Source organism: Camarhynchus parvulus, chromosome 3 (genome assembly GCF_901933205.1).
Source record: "Camarhynchus parvulus chromosome 3, STF_HiC, whole genome shotgun sequence".
Classification (NCBI taxonomy): Eukaryota; Metazoa; Chordata; class Aves; order Passeriformes; family Thraupidae; genus Camarhynchus; species Camarhynchus parvulus.
This window is the reverse complement of record NC_044573.1, coordinates 8,807,956-8,832,209: the sequence shown is the minus strand read 5'-3', so window position 1 is coordinate 8,832,209 and position 24,254 is coordinate 8,807,956. Positions and strand designations below refer to the sequence as shown.

Sequence of the window (24,254 nt, the reverse complement as noted above, 5' to 3'; positions counted from 1 at the left end):
TTTGGAGGTCTGTGGTAGGTGGGACTATACAGTATGGCATGTGGTTTAACTGGGAGGCTCTTTATCCCTCCTAGCCCAAACTATGGGTTTTTTTTTCTTCCAGCTACTCTCAGATTCTCTCTAAAGCACTGAAATTCACAGATGCTGCATTACTTGGGCTGCTGAAAGTGACAAGGTGTGGATTTACGTTGTGATTGCTGTTACACTTCGCAGAAGCAAAATGTCAGTTTCTAATATGTGGGTATTGGATCATGGCAGCGGTGAATTTATTTCCTTGTAGCTGCTCTTGCATTCTTTCTGTTAGTACCCAGTACACTGCAAAAAATGCTGGAAGGCAAAAGTTGTGCTGGAACACTTCTCTGCTAGTTGAAGGTTTTGTTACAGTGTATGTTCAGGAGAAAATATCCATAGTCACTCTTTTTCTTTGATGTATTTGTTGTAAGTAAGCCATGTGTAATAGTGAACTTCTGGAAGGTTGGGCTGCTGAAATGCTTCCACATTCCAATTGACTAGGACAATTAAAAGAAATATGTGTATTAATGTGACTGTGACTGCATCTGTTCCAAACTTTATTTCTCTTAAATGTTGACCCCGTTCTGAAGGTATCAAGTGTGTCTAAAGGCTGTCATTTTGAGCTGAATTACAGAAAAACTAGAATTTAAATCTTATTGCTGATGAGAACTTTTGCTCTGTTTGATGGGACATACAGAGGGCAACAGGTGCAGCCTGAATGAGATTCTGGAGAGAGCAAATGAAGCCTGAGGTGTGATGGAATTGGTGATGATCTGTCAACACCATGGTCAAGTTCTGATATTTCCTTCAAGTGAAAGGTGGCTGCTTGCACTGACAAATGGAAGGGGTGTGAGGGAGGGTGGTGGTGAAAATAAAATCTTCTGTGTATTTGTCAAGCCAAAACAAAAACTGATAGGGAATTTGGAAAAAAAATTCTTTACAATTTACTCCCAATACCATATACAGTAAAAAAATGACAGATTGATTAGTAAAGCGTAGAGTGGCTGTTCAGGGAGAGTGATGAGGAGAAATCAAGGAAGCAACCAAGAACAAATCAAGTGAAGCAGGCACAATCAATCAGCTGCTGGAGTAAGAAGCTGTAGGAGAAGGGCAGAGCATCTGAGCTGGCAGCCATCCCCATGGACACTCAGTGCTCAACTGGTGTTCAGTACTGCACAAGTTTCTATACTGCCTGTTAGGAAAAATTGTGTGTACAATGTAAAACCTTCACAGTGCCTGTTTTTAAATGTGAATGGCTCACTGGAGGGTGTTGGGGAGTTCCAGTTAGGCATCCATTTTTGTTATGTGTAAGTCTAATGGCAGATTATTAAAAAGTCTGTATGCAGAATGATGCAAACTGAAATGACCTAAGAGGTTCATATTGGGAAGGAACCAATCTCACTGCCAGGGTACTTCATGGGTGCTCTTTACTGGCAAGTTGGAAGAACATACCTTAGTTTGTGGAAGAAAGTTTTTCCCTACCCCTCTTCTACCTTTTGACAGAAGTTGTGTTCAGAACTAAATTCTGGAGAAAACCAGCAAAGCTTGGTGGAAGTTCAGTGTTTTGGTGGGGATGGAAGTCTTTGTAATAGAGCAACATAACAGAGGGATGCACATCCATGTAAAGGCTCCTGAGGAGTGAAGTTACTGAATACTGAATGGCAGCTGGCAAGGGCTTTGTCTCTTTGTAGCAGCAAAGCTATTAAAAAATATTTGGAAACTCAAAAAGCAGTACCTTCTAAAATGCTGCTCTGTGGAAAAAAACAAACAACAACAACAAAAAAAACCCTACGTTTTTTGCAGGTCTTCTCATATGGACATGACTAGCCATAAGAAATTAGCTTGGTGTATGTTGGCATGGAATTTTGTCAATGTTTGTGTTAAGTCTTGGTCTTGGGAAGAGGGTGGCACAACGTGGAATGCAAAGACTGAGCTTGATGCCCACTGTTCTGCACTAAGGGAAGCAATCTGATGTGGGTATGTTCCTTTCCAGAAGGGCTGTGCTGTCAACACCTGTGATTTTTGGTGTGCTGCTTGCCAGGCTGCACAGGTGGATCTCAGAGATCAAGTGTTGCAGCAGTGGAAGGAAAATGGAAAAGTTAGTGACAAATGGCCCTCTTTAATGTCAAGAGGGGATGGTAGGAAGACAAACCTTTTGTTCTTGAAGTGGTCCTGTAAATTTAAGTCTTCTCTGATTTAACTGTTTATTAAGGAAATGAGGAGTTGCTCGCTTTGGAAACAAAGAATGAGCTTTCCATAGAGGGCTGGATAGTGTGAATATATTGCAAGGTATCATTCTCCCCACTTGTTATTCTTCAGACAGACCAAAAGCACATACATCTCATCTGTTTTCTCATGTACTTTGAAACAGAGTGTCTTCCTGACAACGTGGGAATAATGAACTTGTTTTATGAAGTTTTGGAATTTATATCCCTGTGTTTCAATGCTATTTATTACATACCACATTGTTAGGCACTCATCTTGTACAGCAGCTGGAGCTTATGTTGCTCAGTGAATTAAATGCCACCATGTACACTAACAACTAGAGTGTATTTTGAAGTTAAATACATATATTAGCTTTTTGTTGGGTACACACTAATTCCTCAAGATATCTTTACTCTGCAGTGGTGAATTTGAGAGATGACTTCTGAAAACTTTTCTGGAAAGCTTTTTTAAAAATTAGGGTCTTGGGAATTTTGTTGTCATTGAATTTTGTGTGTCACTGGTAGAAAAACGTTTTGTTGTATTAATTGGGTAATTCAGAAAATGGAATAAGTGATATTGTTTAACTCCAGGCAGGTGATAGTCCTGCTGACTCTCACAGCCCTGGAATTCATTGGTGTGACAGTGATGCCAAGAAAACAGCAAATTCAGGTGGTGGTTTAAAGATCTTTGCTAGTGGTAAGAACTGCTTTTCGTAGGATGAAATTAGAATGAAAGGACGCGATAATGGAGTTTATTTTTAGTTAAGGTTAAATGATCCTCTGCTGTCTTTTTAAACAAGTCTTGAAATATGTTTAGATGTTTTGGCAGTCTCTGAATCTTTTTAATCTGCTATTTTTAAAGAAAGTGATATGGCTCAAACTATTCAGATTAATCTAACACTGAGGGTTTTATGTGTAATCATAAGGCTCGGATTTAATTAAAGCATTGTTGTACTATCAGTGTGTAGCTTTCTAAATATTCACAGTGGGTTGACACAAGATTACAGAGACAAAGCATGTAGATGAGCCAGTCCAAATGCTGCATGGTGAAAAGAAAATGTGTAGTAACACTGAGCTCTGACCAGCATTTCTTGAGATGGGTAGCTAACACAAGTAACTCTCCAGTGTCTCCATGCAGCCCTGCTTGATATGAATATCTGTCCTGCAGGAGCTAGGAAACCATGTGATGAGTGTTAAACAGACTTTGGAAAGTGACACCACTACTGAGCTGCAGTGAAATTCAGCCAGACATCTACAAGTAAGAAATGGCATCTCTCTAAATCATTCAATATTATCAGTGGTTTATACAGAAAAAGAAATTATGTTCAGCTAGAACATTGGGATTGTTAGACCAGTTTGACAATCACAAGATCTCTTGGTAAGAGCTGTGAAACCTGTGTGTTTCAAGACCATTCCCCCACCAAAAATCCAAGTCCATCAGCTTTCATTGTGATTTTTTTTTTTCTTACAATGACTGTAACAACTGTCTTTATAACAGAGTCTTAGCTGACTGGCAAGGATGAAAGTAAATTGAGACAGCTTTGTGTAATTTTTGCTATTTTGCTCAAAAAAAAAAGCTTTTGCTGCTGAAACTCTTGGTTTGAGGAAGTTCAGAGTGCAGCAGTTTTTCTGCTGTGTGCACACAGAAAACAGCAATAACTTGTGTGCCACCATTCAGGGTCTCTTTTATTACCTGTGGCCCTCAATGTGAATTCCAGCTTTGCCTAAACTTGTGCTGTATTCAGTTTTGTCCTTAATTTTCATGTATTGGCATACCACTGTTACTCATGCTGAACATCTTATCACAAGGTCTCTTCAAGACTGGTGTGTTTGAGGTTAGAAAACCGTGTCTCTTAGATGTACATGGAGAGCACTGCTTATTAATTGCTGTGTATAATAGCTAGGGGAGCACCATGAAAAAACTAACAACTGTGGTTTCTGTGAATTGTATGAGGATTATGGTAATTAAGTATTTTGAATACTTGTGAAATTAACATGCTTTTTGTGGACATGGCTGAAAATGTGTTTTCTCAGTTCTGCTCTCTGTCCATATTATATGCATATTAAGGAAGCAGCAAAGGAATTAGAGGGGTAAGAAGGGCAAACCATGTTCTTAGTCTGTGCTGAAGGTGTGCAGGAGTCTGTGTGCCCATGGCATAACGTGGAGTAACTTCAAGGCTGAGTTGGTATTTGTTTGGCTGCAGCAGATATCCAAGGCTGCCAGGGCAGGAGGGTGTAACCAGAGCCCTGTGTGCTTTGCTCAGGCTCTTGGCTGCCCTTTGAGGATATGTCCTGAACAGATATAAAGTTGCAGAGTGGTGCAAATCTGACCATGTGATCTGGTGACCCCCCCACACCCCTCTGGCTTTCCCAATACATACTTTGGCTATTGATTTCCAAAGATAGACTTGCACAGTACAGAGATGGGAATAACCCTTTGTTGTGGTTTCACATAGTTTGGTTTTTAGTTAAGGAAAAAAATCCATGAGCTACAGAAATGATTCCCTGTAAGGACCTTGGCAGGTTCCTTCGGACCTGACAGAACCAATCAACTGGCTAGTTTTAAATATTGGCACCCTGTTAAATCACTTAAGAGAGCTGAATATACCTCTGTAAAATGGCATTTAAAGATGAACAAGCCCCGGGTAAAACTCTCTGGCTTCTGGCCCTTGAACAGGTAACTGGATGCTGGCCGGGCTGGGCCAGGAGGAGAATGAGGAGATGCCTTAGTCTTGGGCTGAAATTCTCTTGTAAGGCTATGGTGAAGATACAACTGATACACCAGGTTTTTTTTTCATGGAATGCTTTGTGGGGGGTGTAGCATTCTAGCCATAGCCATGAGCAGAAGCACCAGTGTTGAAGCAAGCAGATGTTGAAGTAGCTGTGATCTAACAGGAAGCTTGAACAGAGAGAGATGAGAAACCTTGCCCCAGGGGTAGAAGAAGAAGACCTCTGTTCCCTGAGATAAAAGAAGACAACTTTTTGTTTCTATTCTAGAACAGCTAATCCTTAAAATTGCACCCCAATAAGCTGAGATGGCCCATGGTGGTAGTTGTGGGAAGACTACCGAACAATGGGAGGGACTTCACGATTGCCGATTTCTGGGCAGCTGCTATTTGTGACAATTAAAACCACGAGAGAGCTGTTTCTTGTGGAAAAGTCTCCATGGCATGGCAGGAGACACTCTAAGTTCCTCTAAGCGAACTGAAGTAAGATTATTTTTTAAGTGGTAAACTGACTGAAAATAACACATTTGTCTCTTTACGTTATCAGTAGAAAAAAAATGTTGGAGGGAGGAGAAGCAGTCTGAATGTTTATTCTGAATTCTTACTATTTCTTTTCTTTTGCTTCTGTTAGTGAACTTTTCTTTGTACCCTTTGAAGTTTTGAGCCTTCTTTGCTCTCTTCCTAATCCTTACCTTGCAGCAGAAAATGAGTAAATAATTCTAGCGGGTGCACTGATGTTTGGCTAGGTCTAGATGCACTGCATTAATTGGTGCATTCATTGGCCAGGAAACTCACACTGGTGAACCTAAACCACTGCACTCTTCAGGTGCAGGTTTATTACTTGAGCTTAAACTGAGCAATAATCTCTGTGTTTGTGTTTGTTTGCTCCTGGAGGTGAATAATCTCTAGTTAGTGATATCCCTGATGTAAGTAGATAAGTCAGTGTGTTTAGTCTAGGAGGTGGAGGGAAACTACAGTAAACAAAGAGACTGAAGATGTATTCAGTTGACCTTGTAATTCTCTGGTGAGTTTCATGTGAGTAACCTTTATAGGATGGATTAGCTGCCAAAGAGATGATGCTTGTTTTACAGTTTGCATTAAAGTGTTTTTGGGAAAAACAAAGAAGTTTCTTGCTTTCAGCAAGCCTGAGATGATGATTATTAAAAAGTTCAGGTCTGTTTACATAGATTAAGAACACAAAATCCAGTGTAGCTAATCCTCTCTCTAAGAAAGTAAATCACTTGTCTTTGATGTAATTAAGATGATGACTTCTCTTTAAGCTGCTGCTCTGTGACTTTTTTAACGAGGTAACTTCCATACAGCATTAAGCTTATACAAGTCCTGGATAGAATTATTATTTTTGTGGCTCTTCTGCATGCAGCTGAGAAAGCTCTCTTATCTGCAGTGTCAGACAGCTCCTTGAGGGGCAAAAGTTAACCATAGGAAAGGATGCTGCTCTCAACAACAAATTGATAAATTGGTGTCCTTATTGAGGCTCTGCAAGCTCTTGATGGGTTTTAGACAGGGATAGTAGGTGGAGATACAAAGGGAAGTTAGGTACATCTTTGCCAGAAAGATTAATTTTAATGTTTAATTACTAGTGACTGAATCTTGACCAGATGAATAACTTTCAAGCTTCTGTCCTGTGCAATATGAGAAACATTCCTTTTTTTTTTTTTTGTAGCTGCTGAATGTCACTGCACTGAAGTTTTGTACAGAGGTCCCTAAGGAAGTACTTAGTAGAGTTAGGAAGTCAAGATGATGCAGTATGCTGTCAGCTGGCAGGCTCGTTCTGGGTGTGAGGGAGGATGGCTTTAGCAGCAGTGATGCTTTAAGTTGGGATGTGCTGTTCCTCAGAAACTGCTGAGAAAAATTGTAGGTTCCAGCTTGGAATATTTTGGTGGCTGACTTGAGTAAGATAATTTAACATGTCTTAAAAAGTAACAGGTTATATATTTTGGCTTCTGTCTTTTCTTTGATAATTATTTTTTTACATTCTTCTTTTTATATATAAAGGATGAGCTTCTTTTGAGTGTGGGGGATTGCAGGATCAAACCCCCAAATTAATGTACAAAGACAATTTCAGTAAGTCTTCTAGCTTTTCTCGGCATGGTAGCTTGGCTAGTGCCCTAATCTATAATTTGTGATGGATTGAGGCATATGTCCTCACAGTCTTTTGCAGACAGATGTGAGCCAGTGTGCCAGCCTGATTAGAAGCCATGTGCCTATGATTAGGTTGAGGCCAAAACCAAGCTGTTAAATTGTACCCTTGTCATGGCTCGCTTATGTGGATCTGTTGCCTGACTATGTGACTTTAAGATATTTTCAAATGCAGGTGGAAAAAGCTGATGTCCTTCTGCAGAAGATGGAGCCCTCTTCTGATTAGGCAGATAGAGACTGGTATGGCTTGGTTTAATTTGATGTAGCTTAGATATGACAGGTGTTTATGAAGGTGCTGAACTATCGCCTCAACTAGGATTTGCTGGCTGGCTCTTCATAATTACTGATGACACAGGGTAGACCACCCAACTGGGTGTGGGAAGCTTGCAACAAGTTTGAAAACTAACCTGACACTAAAAGGAAGTAATGATGCTGCTCTAACTCCCTTGATGGGGTTAGGGGATCGCTGGTGCAGTTTAAGCTCTGTTTGGATCATGTTTACTGACTTTCGTGTGTAGCTGTATTTACTTCACGTGCAGTTGAACGCTTGATTACACAGGTGTTAAAAGCCCAGTCACTGGAAATAACATAATCCTGGCTTCCCTTTTTTGATTCAGTATTTCCTTTTTTATTCAGATGCCCTTTTTTGATTCATTTCTACATGCTCAGCATGAAGAAATGTCTCTTAACAAGCCAGCGAGGGTCTGAATAATTGTAGTGTAGAATCATAGGATTGTTAAGGTCGCAAAAGACCTCTAAGTTCATTGAGTCCAATCATTAAATAAATGGTAGTAGTTACTCTGTGAAGTGATATGTGGCTTTCTCCATGTGAGGACATCTAGCTGATATGTATTTGGAAAACAAGTTGAGAGAAAATTTCTCAGCTCTGTAGGAAGTGCTGCTTATTCTTTTTTAATGCCCAGAAAATGCTCTTCTGTGCTGGAGAGAAGGCTTAACAATCCAGTAGAAAGATGTTAAATTTGGATTTTGCACAACTTTAAAAACCATTGAAATTATATTCAGAAGTATTTTCTATTTCAGTGTACAGTGTGAGGGAGAAGCATAGTGTTTGTGCCCAGAGATTGTCCTGAGACTTGCAGGCTATTGCATGTTGACTTGGGATGTTTGCAGAAATGTGTCACAAAGGCCTTCACCAACGTTTTCAGTTGTTTTTTTCGGCATGGGATACTATAGAATGCACGTGTTGGAAAATGAAGCCGCTCAGCCTTCATGCTGAGGTAGCCAATACAATTATTTCTGAGAGTGGAAGTAGTTCTCTGCAAGCACCTTTGGGCTAATAGTTTCCCTGGGAATGGGTCATCAAATGTTGTGTTGGAAAAGACTTCTCTAGAGTTTACCCAAAGGCTCCTGTCCAAAAGACACAGTCTTTTGAATCTCTAATGCAGAGTAGTATGAAGAAAGTGTAGATGTGAAGAAGCTGGTTGCATCTCTGTCTTTCTTTAAAACATCTCCCTGTGTTACCCTGCCCTTTACTTGTTCACAAAGGCTGGTTTATGCAATTATGGGCTTTTTTGATGCTCTCCTTGATATGGCTGGTTAGACTGTAAAGGTGCTCCAAGTTCTTTGTTTTCCATTTGCTGCACAGGTGTGACTTGTAGTTGAAGTTCAGCCTGCCCTGGATTTATTCCTGTGTGCTCAGTGCAACTTTTTCTGTGTGAGGTACTCTACTGCTTGCCCAGCAATGTATTGTGTGTTGCAGTGCTGTCCTTTGGTGGGATTTCCTAATGAATCTACATCCACTGAAAACAAACCCCAGACTTCAGGTAGCTGTCACTGAGAGTATGGGTCAGTCATATTTAAAGCATAAGTAGCGTTCCTTTCTGTTTTTTCCCATCTTCCTGCGTGCTCACCACTGTTCTTATAGGGGAAGGATTGTAAATGTGCTGCAAATAACTAAATCCAGGAGAATAGGTGATGTACACAGACATTCTTATATTGACTTGAAGGCTTTGAGATTTGCTGTGTCTTTGATTTCTAGGTAGATACGTAAAAGAAGATAGAGCTAGATCTTTCTGCTGACTGCTAGTGAGTTTGTAAATGCTTGAGAGTTTGTATTAATTTCCATTTGTCAAGTCTTTGAATGAAGCAAGCATGACTTGCAACACAAATGAGTAGTGGTAGAGTTGTCTTCAAGTATTCAAAGTTGTTTGAATTGAACCTCCACTATTCTTTAGTGTAGCAAATTACATCTGGTATCTCAAGGGTAGGGGAAAGAAAATGCTGCAAGGTAAGAGCTACCCCCAAGCCTAATATCTCCATGGAGAAAACATCACCTTTTGCACCTGCATAAGAACTTACTGTCTTGGTTTGAAAGATGTATGTCTGCCCAGGAAGGTGGGAAGCTCCCTTGGAATCAAGAATATGACCTCCTTCCCTCCGAATTATTATAACTTTGAAATTATGGGGCTTTCACACAAAGATATGGGAAAAGGAATAATAGGCCTTTACTAGTTTAGGGATAGTATAGGATACTAGTAGAGGGTTAACAAGGCAAACAAGCAACAACGGTGGCAGCAGCACCAAGCAGCAGCGCAAACCCAGTCCCGGCCTCTCGTGACTGTGGCGCTTTCCCATCGGGTGCAGTTCCGGGCACGGCCAGCAGGGGCGCTGCTGGCTCACGGCCGGGCAGGGCGGGTGCGCTGATTCCCCCGCGCTCCTGCAGGGGGCGCTGCGGCGTGGGCTCGGCCACGTCCCCCTCACGCGGCAATGGCGGGCGGGTTGGCGAAAAAGATGGAAAAAAGTTTCCTTTACAAACTCCTGGGTTAGCCAGTCATGGTGTCTCTCCTGATAGTGTAATGAGCTGTAGCAGGAAACTTGGAAACAGCAAGCTGGAACGGCAGGGATGAGCAAAATCCTGGAATGGTAAAGGAGATGTGTCAGAAACTCTGCAGCTGGGGTGTCCCAGCAGGCCGGGGGTGTGTGGCTGCAGTAGCAAAAAAACTCAGAGCACTGGCAGAGGGACAGCGGGGCTGGGCAGTGGCTGCCTGACTCCTGAACACAGCCAGCAGAGGCTCCCTTAGAGGGTGAAGGGGCTCAGAGATCCCGGGATTTCCCCAAGGCATCCGGGCAGATGGTGAAGGGTCATTTTTTTAGTGAGGTCAGCCATTTTATAAGGCCCCAGTGCAACGGCCGCTCTTATGAGCAGAACTCCGGTCATGGTAGGACAAGGCAGAAAGCAGAACCCTGCAGCGGTAGCAAATTTTTCCCACAGTGACTGCAGCCTGTTTCCCTTCCAAATGCCAAGAGTACAAGAGAAATCTAGGAGCTGCACCCAACTCTTCCCCCAGCCCAAATCTTGTGATACCTCTGCCCTTCCCACAGGAACCCCCAAGTAAAGAGAGAGAGTAGCCAGCTGCCCCCCTCCCCTGAGCTTGGCAGCTTATTTTGTCTTTCTCAAGTACCTGGTCATTTTTGTCTCCTAGCAACATATGGGCAAAAATTCCCTGAGAGAAAGAACAAAAGGAAAAAATCCTAACCCCCAACCCTTACCTACCTGTCTAAATACTAGAAAACTAAAAGTTCGTACTCCCACCTGGTAAGCTGTCACTCTATGTCAGGCAGAGAGATTTTTGAATGACAATGCCATGAAATATTTGCTGATGGTTCTGCACAAGTTTCATAGTTTTCTGGTAGTAATATTTTATTTCCAAGCTTTACTTCAAGTACTACAAAAGCCTGTAATACTCAGCTAGAGAAGTTGTTGCTCAGCAATGGTGTAGAGAATGAAAAAAGCAGAAAATGTAGAATAAATTGTCTGACAGCTTAATAAGTTAATGAATGAAAGTAATGAAGTTGTGGTTCCCCACTATAAACTTATTTTAATCCTCCTTGATGTTGTATGTGCTCACCTATTTAAATGGGTTCTCACATTTTGGTAAGTAAAACAGGTGCTGCTGAGGACTAAGTACCTGATTGGTCATGAAAAGTTATTTTTTCCAGAGAGTTTATAAAGGTGAACGGAGGAATGCTCCCCTGTTGGTGGTATGTTTTGGATGAGGGCTCATAGCTACCCCAGGTTGTACTGCATCAGCTTGAGCACAGCAGGAATAGTCGTATGAATGCTGTGATATTGCCAAAACACAGGTCTTGCAGTGAAAGGATCTGCTTTGTCTTGGAAGGAATCTAGTGAAGCAGAATTACCTGTAGTCCTCTAGTTTTATAGACAAGTATCAACATCCTCATGGGGCAATGAACAGTAATCTAAAGCAGTGTCATATGTTTGTGTCTTCATTTTTGAACTTCCATTGTTAATTATGAACTCTTTGTAGTAGAGGAAGGTTATAAAGTAGGAATTGAGTTTGAGGCAATGCAGTGTAGTTCTTGCCTCCGTGTGACCTTGGCTGACCATTTGATGAACTTCAGTACAACTCAGGCTGCCATTCACTGAGAAGAATCTATATTGAAATTCTTGGTATCACTTGGAGTGAGGTACTGATAATCAGGCTTGGGCAAGAACTTAGCAAAATACCGTATCCAACAGCATTTTTATTCCACTATATCATTATAGGGTCTGGAATACCTCTGAAGGTCTGTGTTGTAAAACCAACCAAACAAGACAGGGTTTCTTCACACAGACAAAGCACATCTCCTTCTGAGTCATAGCTGAACCAGCAGCCTTTTCCATGGACCCTAAATCATGAAATCTCCAGCAGGCATAGCAACCAGGACAGCTGGATGCTGACTCTCCAAGTAAACACACAAATACCCAAGGGTCTCAGCCTACTTATGTCTTTGCTGTCAATGTGCGTGCTGCTGAAGTGAGAAGACTGATTTATGAATTGACAATTGCATGTCCCTGCAGATAAGGGTGCATCACAAATTAGAATTGGGAATGTATTCCTGTTCTTGTTCTCCTCGTTTGTTACTCCTTTCTCAAACTTTGTTATTTGGTACTTTAGCTTTCCATACCACGTCTTCTCTCAGTTTACAAAAACTTCACAAAAAAGGCAGGCTCCCTCCTTTCCTTCTACCTCTTTCTCTCCCAGACTTCAAGGGTTTTTTTGCCTCTCAGCTTTGTTATTTTGGGGATTTAGAGAGCTGTGTGGGATAGACTGAGAAAAAGGTTGTTTAAGGACTGTGCAAGACCTTGTAACACAAGAAAATTGCATTTTGCATGAGTGTTGTGTGGGTTGTTCAGAGGGACTGGCTGTTTTGATCAATTCTCATGGTATGCCACTCTTTCTGTCTGTCATGTGTAAATGTCTTCAATGGCTCCCATTTAAATGTGGCTGAAAGGTCAAGGCTCACACTTAGAACCTTCTTTGAGGGCTGCTGGTAGCCCTATCACTATGTTAAACCTGGCCTGAGCGACTGAGCTTGGGGCTGTTTGGTGAGTTATAGCCCTCAGATGGGGGATATTTCATGCCTCCTGTAGAACCTTGAATAGGAGATACCATGACCTCCTGCCCTGGAAGATGGGGCAAAGTGTGACCTCAGGAGGTTGGTCAGTGGTGCAGAACTGGAAAGTGCAGTTCATGCACCAGATGAGCCACAAAGATGATTAAAACGTGGTAAGGGAGCTGGAGCACCTCCTGTGCCTGGAGAGACTGAGAGAGCTGAAGTTTAAACTGAAGAAAAGATACCCCAGATGGGATCTGATCAGTGTTTATAAACATAGAGTGTGAAAGATCTCTCCAGACTCATCTCTGTGGTACACAGTGACAGGACAATGTCACTGACATACTTTATGAAAATCCTTTCACTAGGATTTTTCTCCTGAGAAGCTGAGAGGCCTCAGAAATGAAATGTAAACAATAACTATCTGATGGCTGTGGAATGTGATCTTGAGATGGTTTACCAACAGGTGCATTTTTGATTGGTTGCATGTGAATTGTTTTTAATTAATGGCCAATGACAGTCAGCTGTGACAGATTCTCTGAGCCTGTCCTGAGATTTTATTATTCATTCCTTTCTAGCTTTCTGATGTCTTCTTTCTCTTTCTTTAGTACAGTTTTTAGTATAGCATTTTTAATATAATATCATAAAATAATAAATCAGCCTTCTGAAACATGGAGTGAAGAGTCTAATCTCTTCCCTTGTTCTGGGGACCCTCAAATACCACCACAGGACAAGAGGTAGAAGGCACAAATTGAAAGAGTAAATTCTTTCTGAGCATTAAAAAGCAAAGCTGCACACATACTGTTAGGGTAGCTGAACACTGGAACTGGTTACTTGGAGAGTTTGTGGAATCTCTGTCTTTGGAGATACTTTAGATTCAGCTGGGACAGTCTCGGGTGTCTGTTGATATTTGCTGCCCTGAGATGCATAGGATGTCTCTGCTTCGGCCCGCACAACTGAAGAACGAGTCTGGACTCTTCACTTTTCAGTCTTGAGGTTGTTTCTTAATTCTTATCTATAAAATTTTCTTTCTGCCCAGCGGAGGTCCACTCTGCAGGGCAGTCATAGGCACTCTGACCACCCTTGGGGTGGTGTTGTCCTTTTATACTACAAACTACTTATAACATATTTACACTTAATTCCCAATGCCTACCACCTGTGTTAGACAGTGCACTTCTACTCTAAACCAATCCCAAAGTGCCAACATCACTGCAGAAAATGGAGACCAAGAAGAAGAAGAAAGGTTGGACACTCCCAGAATCCTCCATCTTGTCCCCATAACCCCCACACCAAAAATCCTAAAATCTACATTTTCACCCTGTGATAATTTTATTATTATACTATTCAAACCTCTGTGACTTTCAGATCCTCATACAAAGGTGGCAACTTGCTCCAGGGGTCAAAATCAAATCCCCAGGTGTTTTGGGCTGTGTGCCAGGGTCTCTGAGCCCCCGGCGGGGTCCTCGGCAACTCTGGACACCCAGAGGAATGTACTGAGTTCTGACAGGACAGGGTCCTGGACAACTTGCTCTGGGTGACTTGATCACTAGAGGTGCCACTGAATCACATCCATTCTGTGATTCATGGTGTCTGTTTGCCTCCGAAGTTGGGTACTTGGCTGTAGTCCTCAGCTAATCCAATTACGCCACTTGGTAATTAGCTGAAACAGACCATATTGGCAGAGTGTGCAGCCAGGGAGAAGGTGTTGGTGTTCATCATCAAGTGCTTTTGACTTCCATGTTGTGTGCATTTTTGGCTGGGTAGAAAGTGATTTGTCTGCAACAGATGTTTCTTCCTTGTGCTCAGGTTCTGATCTCGTTTAAGTCCAAGAAGTGATAGAGCAAATCTGTACTACAAATCTGAAGTAGTGCAGTGCATCTGTGAGTGCTTTTCCCCTGGTGATGGAACATATGGAAATAATGCTTATCTTGATTTAGATAAGCAATTGCCTTTCCTATACAATCATCCATGCTTAGTAGGAGTAGAAGCAGACACATAATACTACAGGTCTTACAATCTGTCTTTTTTGACGCTCCATAAGCCTATGCAGAAACAAATGAAATAGAAATCCTATTAGATGTGAGATTAGTAATTGCTAATAGTTCATCATTTGTAGTTTCTACAGGAAACTTGTGGAAACAAAGCCTGAAGTAAAAAAAGAAAAATGGGCACTGAAGGGAAGAAGCACAGAGTGTGCAGCAGAATTGCTCCAGGGTCAGATGTGCTCCTAAAGCTTGCTCATTTCCTTTGTGTTTTCAGCAACCCAAGAAAAGTGGTTTAGTGTCCCAGTCAAGTATTTGCTGAGGATTCTTCCAGGAGGGGCTCCCTCTTGTCTGGGGATAATGTGATTCTTGTCCCTTGCTCAGATTCTTTTTCCAGATTCTCCTAGAGAAGCCTTCCTTGTGGGGATGCATCTCTACTAGTAGCGATTGTAGCAAGGATGAGGTAGTGGGCAAACTTATTTCTGTTGAACTTGGAATTAATTTACTTCTTTCAGCTGTGGAGTCTAAAGCTGGCTAGAAATGATGGAACTCTGCTATTTTCAGCTTTTTTTACTTGCAATCCAGTCTGCTACTTGTTTTTATGAACTTTAAGAGAAATGTGTTATGTTACTTGTTTAACAAACTTCCCTTATAACAGTGTGAGTCTGTGAGCCTCGCTGCCATCAATCCTTCTCACTTGTTTTCTCTTTGATTTCTTCTCTTATTGGCCTTTGCTCATAGAGTGCCAAGAGACTTTTGCTTTGCCATAGGTATCACTTTATACTATGGAGCTTTGGTACCTATTTTTACTACTTTGTGTGTGCTCTACTTTTTCATTAACAGTCGTTTTAAAATGCAAACGTAGTGGGTTTTTTTGGTAATAAACTCTTCAAGCTGTAGGTTTTTCTCTTCCCTTTAGTGGTAAGCTCTTTGGTATTGCTGTAGGGATTTCTGTAATTGGATGCTTGAGACCTATTTAAAAAATTAATATACTTTAAAGTGTATCAGACTTTAAAACTTGGGCTATTTGAGCAGTGATTGAGTTTCAGGGCTGTTTTTCCAATACTGTAGGTTTGTGCCATCCTTGTCCATTGCACCAGCTGAGTACATTTATGTCCTGGGTGGGGGCTCCCTCTAGCGAGATGTTCTGACAGTCCCTTATTCACTTGGTTCAGATGAACTTAACCCATTTTCTTTTCAAGTGTGGTTTTTGCAGACTCCATCTAATGCATTTTTCTACCCTTGTGTAAGCTGTAAAGGCCCTTTTCTTTACAACTGATCTGGAAGGAGTTGTAAACAAAGCTGAGGGCTAGGACTGCCTATTTTCTCTATTTGGTGTGAAGAGCTCAGGTAATCAACCTCATCCTACTTGAAGCTGTGGCTCTGTGGACTCTGAGATGTTTTATACATGACTGAAGGACCAAAGGATAATGTAGAAGAAAGAGGTAAATGAAATTGGATTGTATAGGCAGAGGGGTAGAAGATGACTGCTGGGTCTAGAGGGGAAAAAGTGGGGGTGGGACATGAATGTTCAACTGTTTCTGGTGAAGATTTTCAGCTGTAATGTATTACTGAGGCTGGGGCAGAGGAGACAAGAGGAGGACCTACAGCAGTGTTGCCACTTTTGTGTGTTGTCAGTAATAGCCTAAACCCCCACATTTTGGAAAGGATGTACCAGGATCTACTCCATGCTTCGTGAGTGTGTGTGCAGAGATGATTTAATGGCCATTGACTTCACTTTCTCATGAGAGTAACAATGAACTTGTTTGCAAGACTAAAGTTAAAACAGAAATAAAAGCTGTCTTATTTAATAGTGAATTTTAATAACAATGAAATCTGTATGAGTAATGTTGCAGTATATTGCTCCATTTGCCTAGCAGGTGTTGTTTTCTCAATCAGAGAAAAGCGCTGCCTCCTCGTCTAAGTCCTTCCACACTTGCTTGTTCCTTCCCCTCTGGAGCGTGTCCCCCTGCAGGCAGCGTTGGCGCAGGTGCCTCAGGAAGCCCCTGATGGAGGCAGAGTTTTCCTTCTGGCGGCCGATCAGCTCCTCATTGAGGGGGGAGCAGTCAGCCAGGCAGCAGGTCCTTGGCCAGGCTGAGCGTGTCCAGTTCTTCTGCTGGGAGACACAGGGCAGGGAGCACGATGACGGGGGCAGAGGGGCTGCAGGGGCTGGGCCCCCTTGGGCTCTCCTGGGGCCTGGCTGGGCTGCCCCAGGCTGCAGGTTGGGTGGAGAGGATGTCAGGAAAGTTCTGTCTTGTTCTGGTGGCTCAGCCTGTCCTTGTTTCCTCTTGGGAGGGAGGAGGCTGAGCCCAAACTCTGCTTCTGGGCTCGGGCATGGGGCTGGGGAAGAGGCAGAGGACCCTTGGTGCCTGCCCAGGCTTTCCTCTGCAGAGGGGCTGGCACTCCTCCTCACCCTGCAGGCTGCAGCTGCCGGCCCCTGGCACCATCCCACCTGCCCGGTGCCCATCCCTCACCTCTCTCCGCTGCCTCTGGGCTTTTCTCCGGAGGCTGCAGCCGAGGCAGAGCACGGCGAGCAGCAGGGACAGGGCCAGGAAGGTGCAGCAGTGCAGCTGCAGGGGCCACAGGCTGGCACTGCCCGTGCCAGGGCCCGGCTGCTGAGCGCCCCGGGCTGGCACAGGGAGCCGGGCCATGCTCCTGGCGGGACGGCTGAGAGCTCTGGGCGTGCTGGCGAGCAGCGAGGCCACGCAGAGCCCCAGGAGCAGGGAGAGCCCCGGGGCGGAGCATGGCATAGCTGCCCCAGCTGGGAGCTGCGCTCTCTGGGCCTGACCCCGAGCTGAGCTGTGCCCACGGGCTCTGTGCCAGGTGCTGGCATCAGCTGCGGTGTCACAGGGCTGTTGCCTGGCAGCCAGAGGCTGGGAATGTCAAGGCAAGGCCGGGCCAGAGGGTCTGAGTGTGTGGCTGTCTCAGCCTGCTGCTCAGTCTTGCCACTGTGGGACAGGACTTGGGAGCTTGGGGATGTGCTCTCTGTGCTCAGGTAGGAATTGCTGACATGTCAGAGTTGGTGTTCTTGAGTTGATGGAAATGGAGGGTAAGACTAGAGGAACAAATTTTTTTGGACTGCTGCCACTTTCTCACTAAATATTGAAGACTCTCTTTGCTTTTCAACAAACTACTTGTTTTGAAGATTTAAGACAAGTAGACGAACTCAAGCTTCTTAAGACGTGTTTGAAAGAAGTTTTAAAAAGTAATAGTAAAAGTGAATTTCATAATCTTCCCTTCTCAGTTCATTTCTGGTGATGTGCATATCTAACTTGGTGAAGCTTTGGGCAGTATGTTTGTGCAAGGGTTTGAGGCAACTGAGCTGTTCTGTAGAGTGAATCAGATATAAATGAAGTGATGCACACTCTCAAGAGTTTACAGGAATAAGGGACCAGTGGTAACATTATTTAGTAACAAATCTGTTGCAAGCTAGTGTATGTTGTCTTCACCACCTGCGTCCTCCTAGTCGACCAATTTAAGGTGACAAAGCTCCAAGTTTAAAATCTGCGTGGATTTTTTTTCAGGCTTGTTGTCTGGCTACATGCCTTCAGAAGTCTTTCTGAATTTTGGAGCTCTTGGCAAATGGTGTGCTTGTATATTTTTGTACTCATTTGGTATAATTCTGGATTGGAGAAATTATTACTCTGGTTAGGAGGGTAATCTTAATTCCTCAATTTGTTTTTGCAATTTACACCCTTATGATTACCAAATAAAATTACTTGTATGTTTCTACATTTTTGTAATCAAACGGTATGTGGATAAGGGTTCAGTGCTTCCCACTAGCTTGTATTTGGAAACAAGTAACAAACAAGCAGCATGATGTTAGGGTAGTGCTGGTGTGTCTGTGGGTTACCACTGCCCTCTCGAGGTGAAACCGAAAGAAGCTGCAGTCTGGCAGGAGTCGTGTCACCGTACTGCTGCCTGTTCAGGGCTTGTAAACAATGACCTCAGACCCACACTTATAACCTGGCTTTTCTGCTTTCTTGGCTTGTAGGTGAAAACACTAAAGAAGATCTGCAAGGGAAGAAAAGTCTGAGTGAGAAAGTTTCTCTCTATAGAGGTGACATTACGCTGCTTGAGGTTGATGCCATCGTTAATGCTGGTAGGTGGTTAAATATTTTATGTAGCTGTGTCTTGAAAATCCTTTACAGCTCCATGGTACAAATGTGAACTCTGAAAAGTTGCCTGAAACTGGTGAGTCCTGTGGAAATCTGTTGAAAACATTGCTTTTCCCCCAGTTCGTTCATATTGTATCTGTTCATCCTGTGTGCATTTACTGTGACAGGGATTATTGTGAAACATTTATAGCAGGGTCACCATGAAAAAATTAATGATCTTGTGTCCATCTTTTGACTTGGTTAGCTGAGACTTCACACTCTGCATTGTAGAAGGCTCATTTTTGTTACTAAGTTAATGCAGCTAATCCAGTCTGCTTTTATAAATCAAGCCACTTGTGGGCTAGGTAATGTGAGAACTTTAACCACAAGGTGATAGGAAAACAGAATTTTGTTTATGTGGTTTTCGTATTTTCTTTCTTGTTGGGAAATTGTATGTTTCAAGTTTTTGGCCATGATCTACAGAGTTTTAAGTGTTTAAGTACCTCTTCTTGCTCAGTGACCGTGTCTCCATGTGTGCAGTCGAGGTGAAGAACTGTTTGTAGCATCTTGTGACAAAAAGAGGGAAATGCCTGTACACCTAATTAATCAGTGTATTAGATTATAGTAAACTAGTTCAGTTTTTGGGCAAAAAAACAGTGGGAAGGTTAACCCCTATACACATGCTCATAGCCAAATCTTGCCTGCACTCTCCACTCCAAAAAGAATGTGTGGTTTGTGTGTCCTGAGGCTGAAAAGTTTCCCGCCCCCTAGTACTTGAGTGGCACTGATTAATTTTCAAGAACTAATTTTGATGGTGTTCATTTCTTGGAAGGAAATGTGCTGCATTATCTTCTGTGTGATGGAATTAAGTTCAGAGATTCCCAGGGTTGTAATGGCTAAAATGGATGCGTTTGCTTATCAGAGGAAAATGCCCTGTGGAGTTACTGGTTCATGTCTGCAAAGAGCACAGGAATGTTTGCTCACGCAGTGTAGAGGGTAGTGAACAAACTCTCTTTGGTTGTTTGATTGTATGACATCCCACTTTACCAGTGGACATCTGCTAATGGGTTTTGTGAAGTACAGATGGAATCCTTAGCCATTTCAAAACACATTTTTGCATTCCAAGTACTGAGGCTGGTGTTCCTGTGCAAAAAAATTTAATTCATCTTCTAGTTTAGTGATGCAGAAAAGCTTTCCTAAATAACAAACAATACAGTAGCATCCATGTAACATGATCCTCTCCTCACTGTGTTGACAAGACCTCTGAAACTTGAATATTTTAATATTTTTTCCTCATTCTTTTTTTTAAGAGGATTTTTCTAGTAGTGCCTTTGCTGACTTCCTTACTTTATTGCTTTACAGTAAGTCAATATTAGCATACTTTCCACCTTTTATATTTAGCTTCTCTTTGTTCATAGGCCTCCCTTGAATTGCAGGCTGGAACTAGTTACGGATTAGCTTTAGAATAGGAATACTTCACTTTTCTTGATTTAAATCCCCCTTTAATTATCCTGAAAGGTCCAAAAAACCTATATCCCAGACTGCAAATGATATTATCTGCCTATAAACCTATTATCTGCCTGCCATCTTCGTGAGAAATGCCTCTCTCTGAGGAGAAAAAAAAAAGAATCAAATCAACACGTATTGATACGCAATTTTGAGAAAAGGTTTAAAGACCTCTCAAAACAGACTGAGGCTGAAAGACCTAAAGAGGGACAAACCACTCTGAAAGTACCTAGAAAGCTTAGTTGTTTTTACTGTTGTCACCTGTAAATTGAATTTGGGCTTAAAGGGAGATTCAGATTAGATGTTGGCAAAGCTACTTATTGATTGGAACATGTTTATACAGTGATACTTTGGTGCATCAGATGGAAACAAAACAGCAGCACTAGGGCCAGGCCATTGATACAGCTGGATTTTTAAGATTCTTCTAACTCGTTATTAACCTTCTATAGTTCCTAAAATGCATAGTATGTTAATGTGGAGGGATAGAATGTAAGAAAATAAAGATAGTGCAGAAGGCAATCTCACCCCTGAGGAGTTGCAGCTGTACTAATTACCAAAGATTAGGAACAGGCCTGCCCTTAACAGGCCACAGCTGTGTCCAATAAGAAGACGAGTGCTACAAGAGAGTGGGTTAGCTGGTGGTGAAGAGAGTTGGAGTTTCTTGGCTGTGCTGTAAAGAAGAAGGAGTCAGTGCTGTGAGGAGATGCCCATGAGAAATCACCCAGAAGGTATGGAAGATTTACAATAAGGTGACAATATGTTAACTATTATGAGATATTAATAAGTTTAGGTTAAAATACTAACCTACAGTAACTCTGGAAAAACCATATGCTCTTTATATGTCAGCGCAGTAATTAAATGCAAGCCTTTGATTTGCTGAGGATATCTGGAAAGCTACACGAGGAAGGTGTTGTGGTTCAAGATCCATATTATTTATGCAAGACATCTGCTGTGCTGGGATTCTTTTTAATTCCAACAGTTTCAGTGAAATTGTAGTGTCTCTTAGATGACATCTAAACCCATGTTTCTGCACCATATGATGCTTTTGTAAAGAACTCCATTGTGTTTTCTTCTGCAGCTGAAGTTATCCAAGCCTCAAAGACATAAAGCAGTAAGTAGCCACAGTACCAGTTTCTGTATGTAAGTTGAATAAAATGCAGCCTGTTGAATATGGAATAGGACATAGGTTTTTTGGAGGTAAATCTGTGCAAGTTCTTTTTGTACTTAATGCCTTTTGACTAGCCCAAATGTTAATGGTTGACTCCCTCCTATCTGTTGCAAGCCCTGGGTTAGGAAGGGAGGAAGAGACCCTCTGGAGACTTTCTCTCTGAATTTAGACATTCCATTAACTGTCTCCTGTAATAAATAGTTTAAAATACAGAAATTAATATCCAAATTAAAGCCACAGGACAATACAGGTTGAATGTTTACATTGGCTTATGTGAAGATCTAAACATGCTTGAAGTAAAGGGAATGGTCTGGTAAATTCTGGGGCTATGGAAGGGTTCCAGGTGGTTCAGATTGTCTCCAGATCTGGATGCAAAAAAAAAAGTGTATTCTCAAATATGTAAGGAGGAAATGAGACGTAAATGGTGATCTTCTGTAGCTAAATATCAGGATATCATTGATGAACACTCCTGCAAAAGGATCCTTTTTTTATCCTAGACTTTAAGCAGACAAACTGAATGTTGCTTACTTTCTAAAAATATCTCATTTATAGTTTGCTCATTCTTTTGAGAAACATCACAACAGCCTCTTTGAAATCATTCAAGACTAGAGTGAGGAACTGAGATGCATTGTGAGAGAGAAAGGAGTGAAAAAAGGAGTTTGTGTGTGATTTTGCTAAAATTGATGTCAATTATCTACCCCTGTAAATGTCTTTTCCTTACACAATGGTTTCCTAAAACTTCCTTACGACCAATTTCATTGCAGACAGGTATTAGTTTAACTTGATATTTTGCTTAAGGTGTCATCTTTTGCTTAAGGTGTCATGTTATTTCCTTCACATATTTTTTTAAAGGATTCAGGTAAGACTTGTATGAACATCTTACTTTTACTGCTATGTTCTCCTCTGTGCTTTTTTATTACCCTGTAAGAATGTAAAAAGGCTCTCCTTGAGGCATGTGCTGACTGCATTAATCTGTGCTGACTGGCCTTTTTAACATATTAAATGTTCCCGGATGTCACTTCATCCTGATGCCAAAAGTGCTTCAAGCACTTGCAAGCCAGATAACCACAATTAGCCAACATCTGAATAAATCATCAGAACAGAGCTCAGAGGGGGTGTGGTGTGTCTAGGGAGGGGAGAGGGGGGCCATTTAGTCCCTCTGGCAATACCAAATACAGAAATAAGTAGTAAAAGCCTGAGTAAGGTTTGAAAAAAACAATTTGTTCAATATTTGTAGTACCAACTGAGCAGTAAGGGACTACATTTCCTCTGCATTTTTTGTAAGGAAAACTGTGTAGCTATTTATGTCACATGCAGTAACTAGCTGAAGTAGGTACAGGAGTGGTGTTTTGGGAGTGGGTGTGACAGGGATGTCTGTGTATCTCATATACCTTAAGCAGCAGTTCATCACTACTGACCTCAGGTCACTTCCTACCTGTTAATAAATCTTACTGTCCAGTTATGAGATAAGGAGGCATGTACTAATATGCTTGTGAGGGAGTTTTTACTAAGGAGGAAGATCAAGGGGAAACCATTATGTTAGGGGAAAAAAGGATTCTCCTTATTTTTATCTGATAGGGAGGAGGAGGATGATGACTTGCAGAAGACTAGAAGAGATAATATTTCTTCTTATCTTTGAAAAAATATTCTTTGTATCAGTACGAAAGTATGGTACTGAGAACATAAACCTTTAATCTTCAGGAAAAAGGCAGATGCTCATGTCTATTCAATTAGATATTACTGTTAATAGGTCTGTAGTATTGCATCTAAGTTTGCAGTTAGAGAGTTACTTCAGTTATAGCAACTAGGTGTCTCCCTTTAAACTTTGAGTGCTGAAATACTTTTGAATACTCAGAAATTTGGGGAAGAAACTCTAAATTTTTAAAATTAATATATTTTCCACATGAGAAAACAAATGCGATTTAAAATCTTCCTCTGACAGAGATAAAAGACTTGGTGACTAACATAGTAAACAACTATGTAAGTAAACAACTCTTTATGTCCCATTTTTACTAACTCTGATGCTGGAATTTAGTTCCTGAGCCTCACATTGCTCAAGAAGAGCATCACACATCTACCTGTGAGCTGCCTCAGCTGGGAATGCAGGTTTGGCAGGCACAGGCTCCTCAGATTCCTTGGCACAGTGTGCAGGGCCAGCTGAGGGAAGGAGCATGGAGGTGATGGTCTCCTGGTTGCTTTAAGAAGCAGAGATGTTTCCAGGAGAGAATTACAGCTGAGTTTTTAAACAAATTTGCAAGAGTTTGGAATGCTTGTCCTGCTGTACCTCCCTGTCCCAGTACTGAATGTATGTAAAACTGAAAAATATTCAGTTTTAAATACATCATGCTTGATTTGCTTGTTGCAAATCAAGGTCAAGACTGGTTTTCACTGAAGCCTCTGCATGACTTGATTTATAGGATGAAATAGGTATTTTCATACTGAGTCTCACCTTTCCTAGTGAAATATGCCTTTCTTCCCTCAGGCTTCTGACTTCTCAACCATGTTTCAGCTTTTTTTGTGTCACAGCAATATCTTTATCCAGCTTTTTTATCTAGAGATAGCACATATTTTCTTCCAGGTTCATAATTTCCTGGCCTTGACCTTGAATATGACTGTTTAACTGAGTGAGGTGTCCCTTTTTTTCTCAAGCTCAAAATTACACATCAAGGTAGAAGAGCTATGTATTGATACTGGAAGCTGCATATATTATCAGTGAATTATGCTTATACAAGTGTGTAAGTATAGATAGGGACTGAACTCTGCCTTTCCACACAAACAGCTCGTTAATGCTCAATCAGTCACTGCAGTTGCCTTGAACTTGGTGCTTAATGAACAGGTGGGGAAAAAGGATGGATTCTAATCTGGAACAGATCTGACATCAGGCAATTTCACTGATTGCTAATCCATTTCATTTGGCAACTTAATTTATCACACAGAGTTTCATCTTGTAACTTGTGAAGTAGAAATTATTTCCGAAGTGGCCTGTCTGTATATTATGAAGGTATTTGAGTCAGTTGCTGAGCCTGCTCTGGTATTGTGTG

At 41.8% G+C, this 24,254-nt stretch overlaps 1 protein-coding gene across 3 annotated transcripts in view; it reads left to right on the top strand.

Annotated features, from left to right (window-relative positions):
- The window catches only part of MACROD2 (mono-ADP ribosylhydrolase 2), an 845,829-nt gene that overhangs the window by 5,470 nt on the left and 816,105 nt on the right, over window positions 1-24,254 (top strand). For all 3 annotated transcript variants that reach the window (XM_030946263.1, XM_030946261.1, XM_030946262.1), the window contains exon 3: window positions 18,437-18,544. In XM_030946263.1, the coding sequence (XP_030802123.1) occupies window positions 18,437-18,544 (108 nt within the window). The remainder of the gene's footprint in view (window positions 1-18,436; window positions 18,545-24,254) is intronic.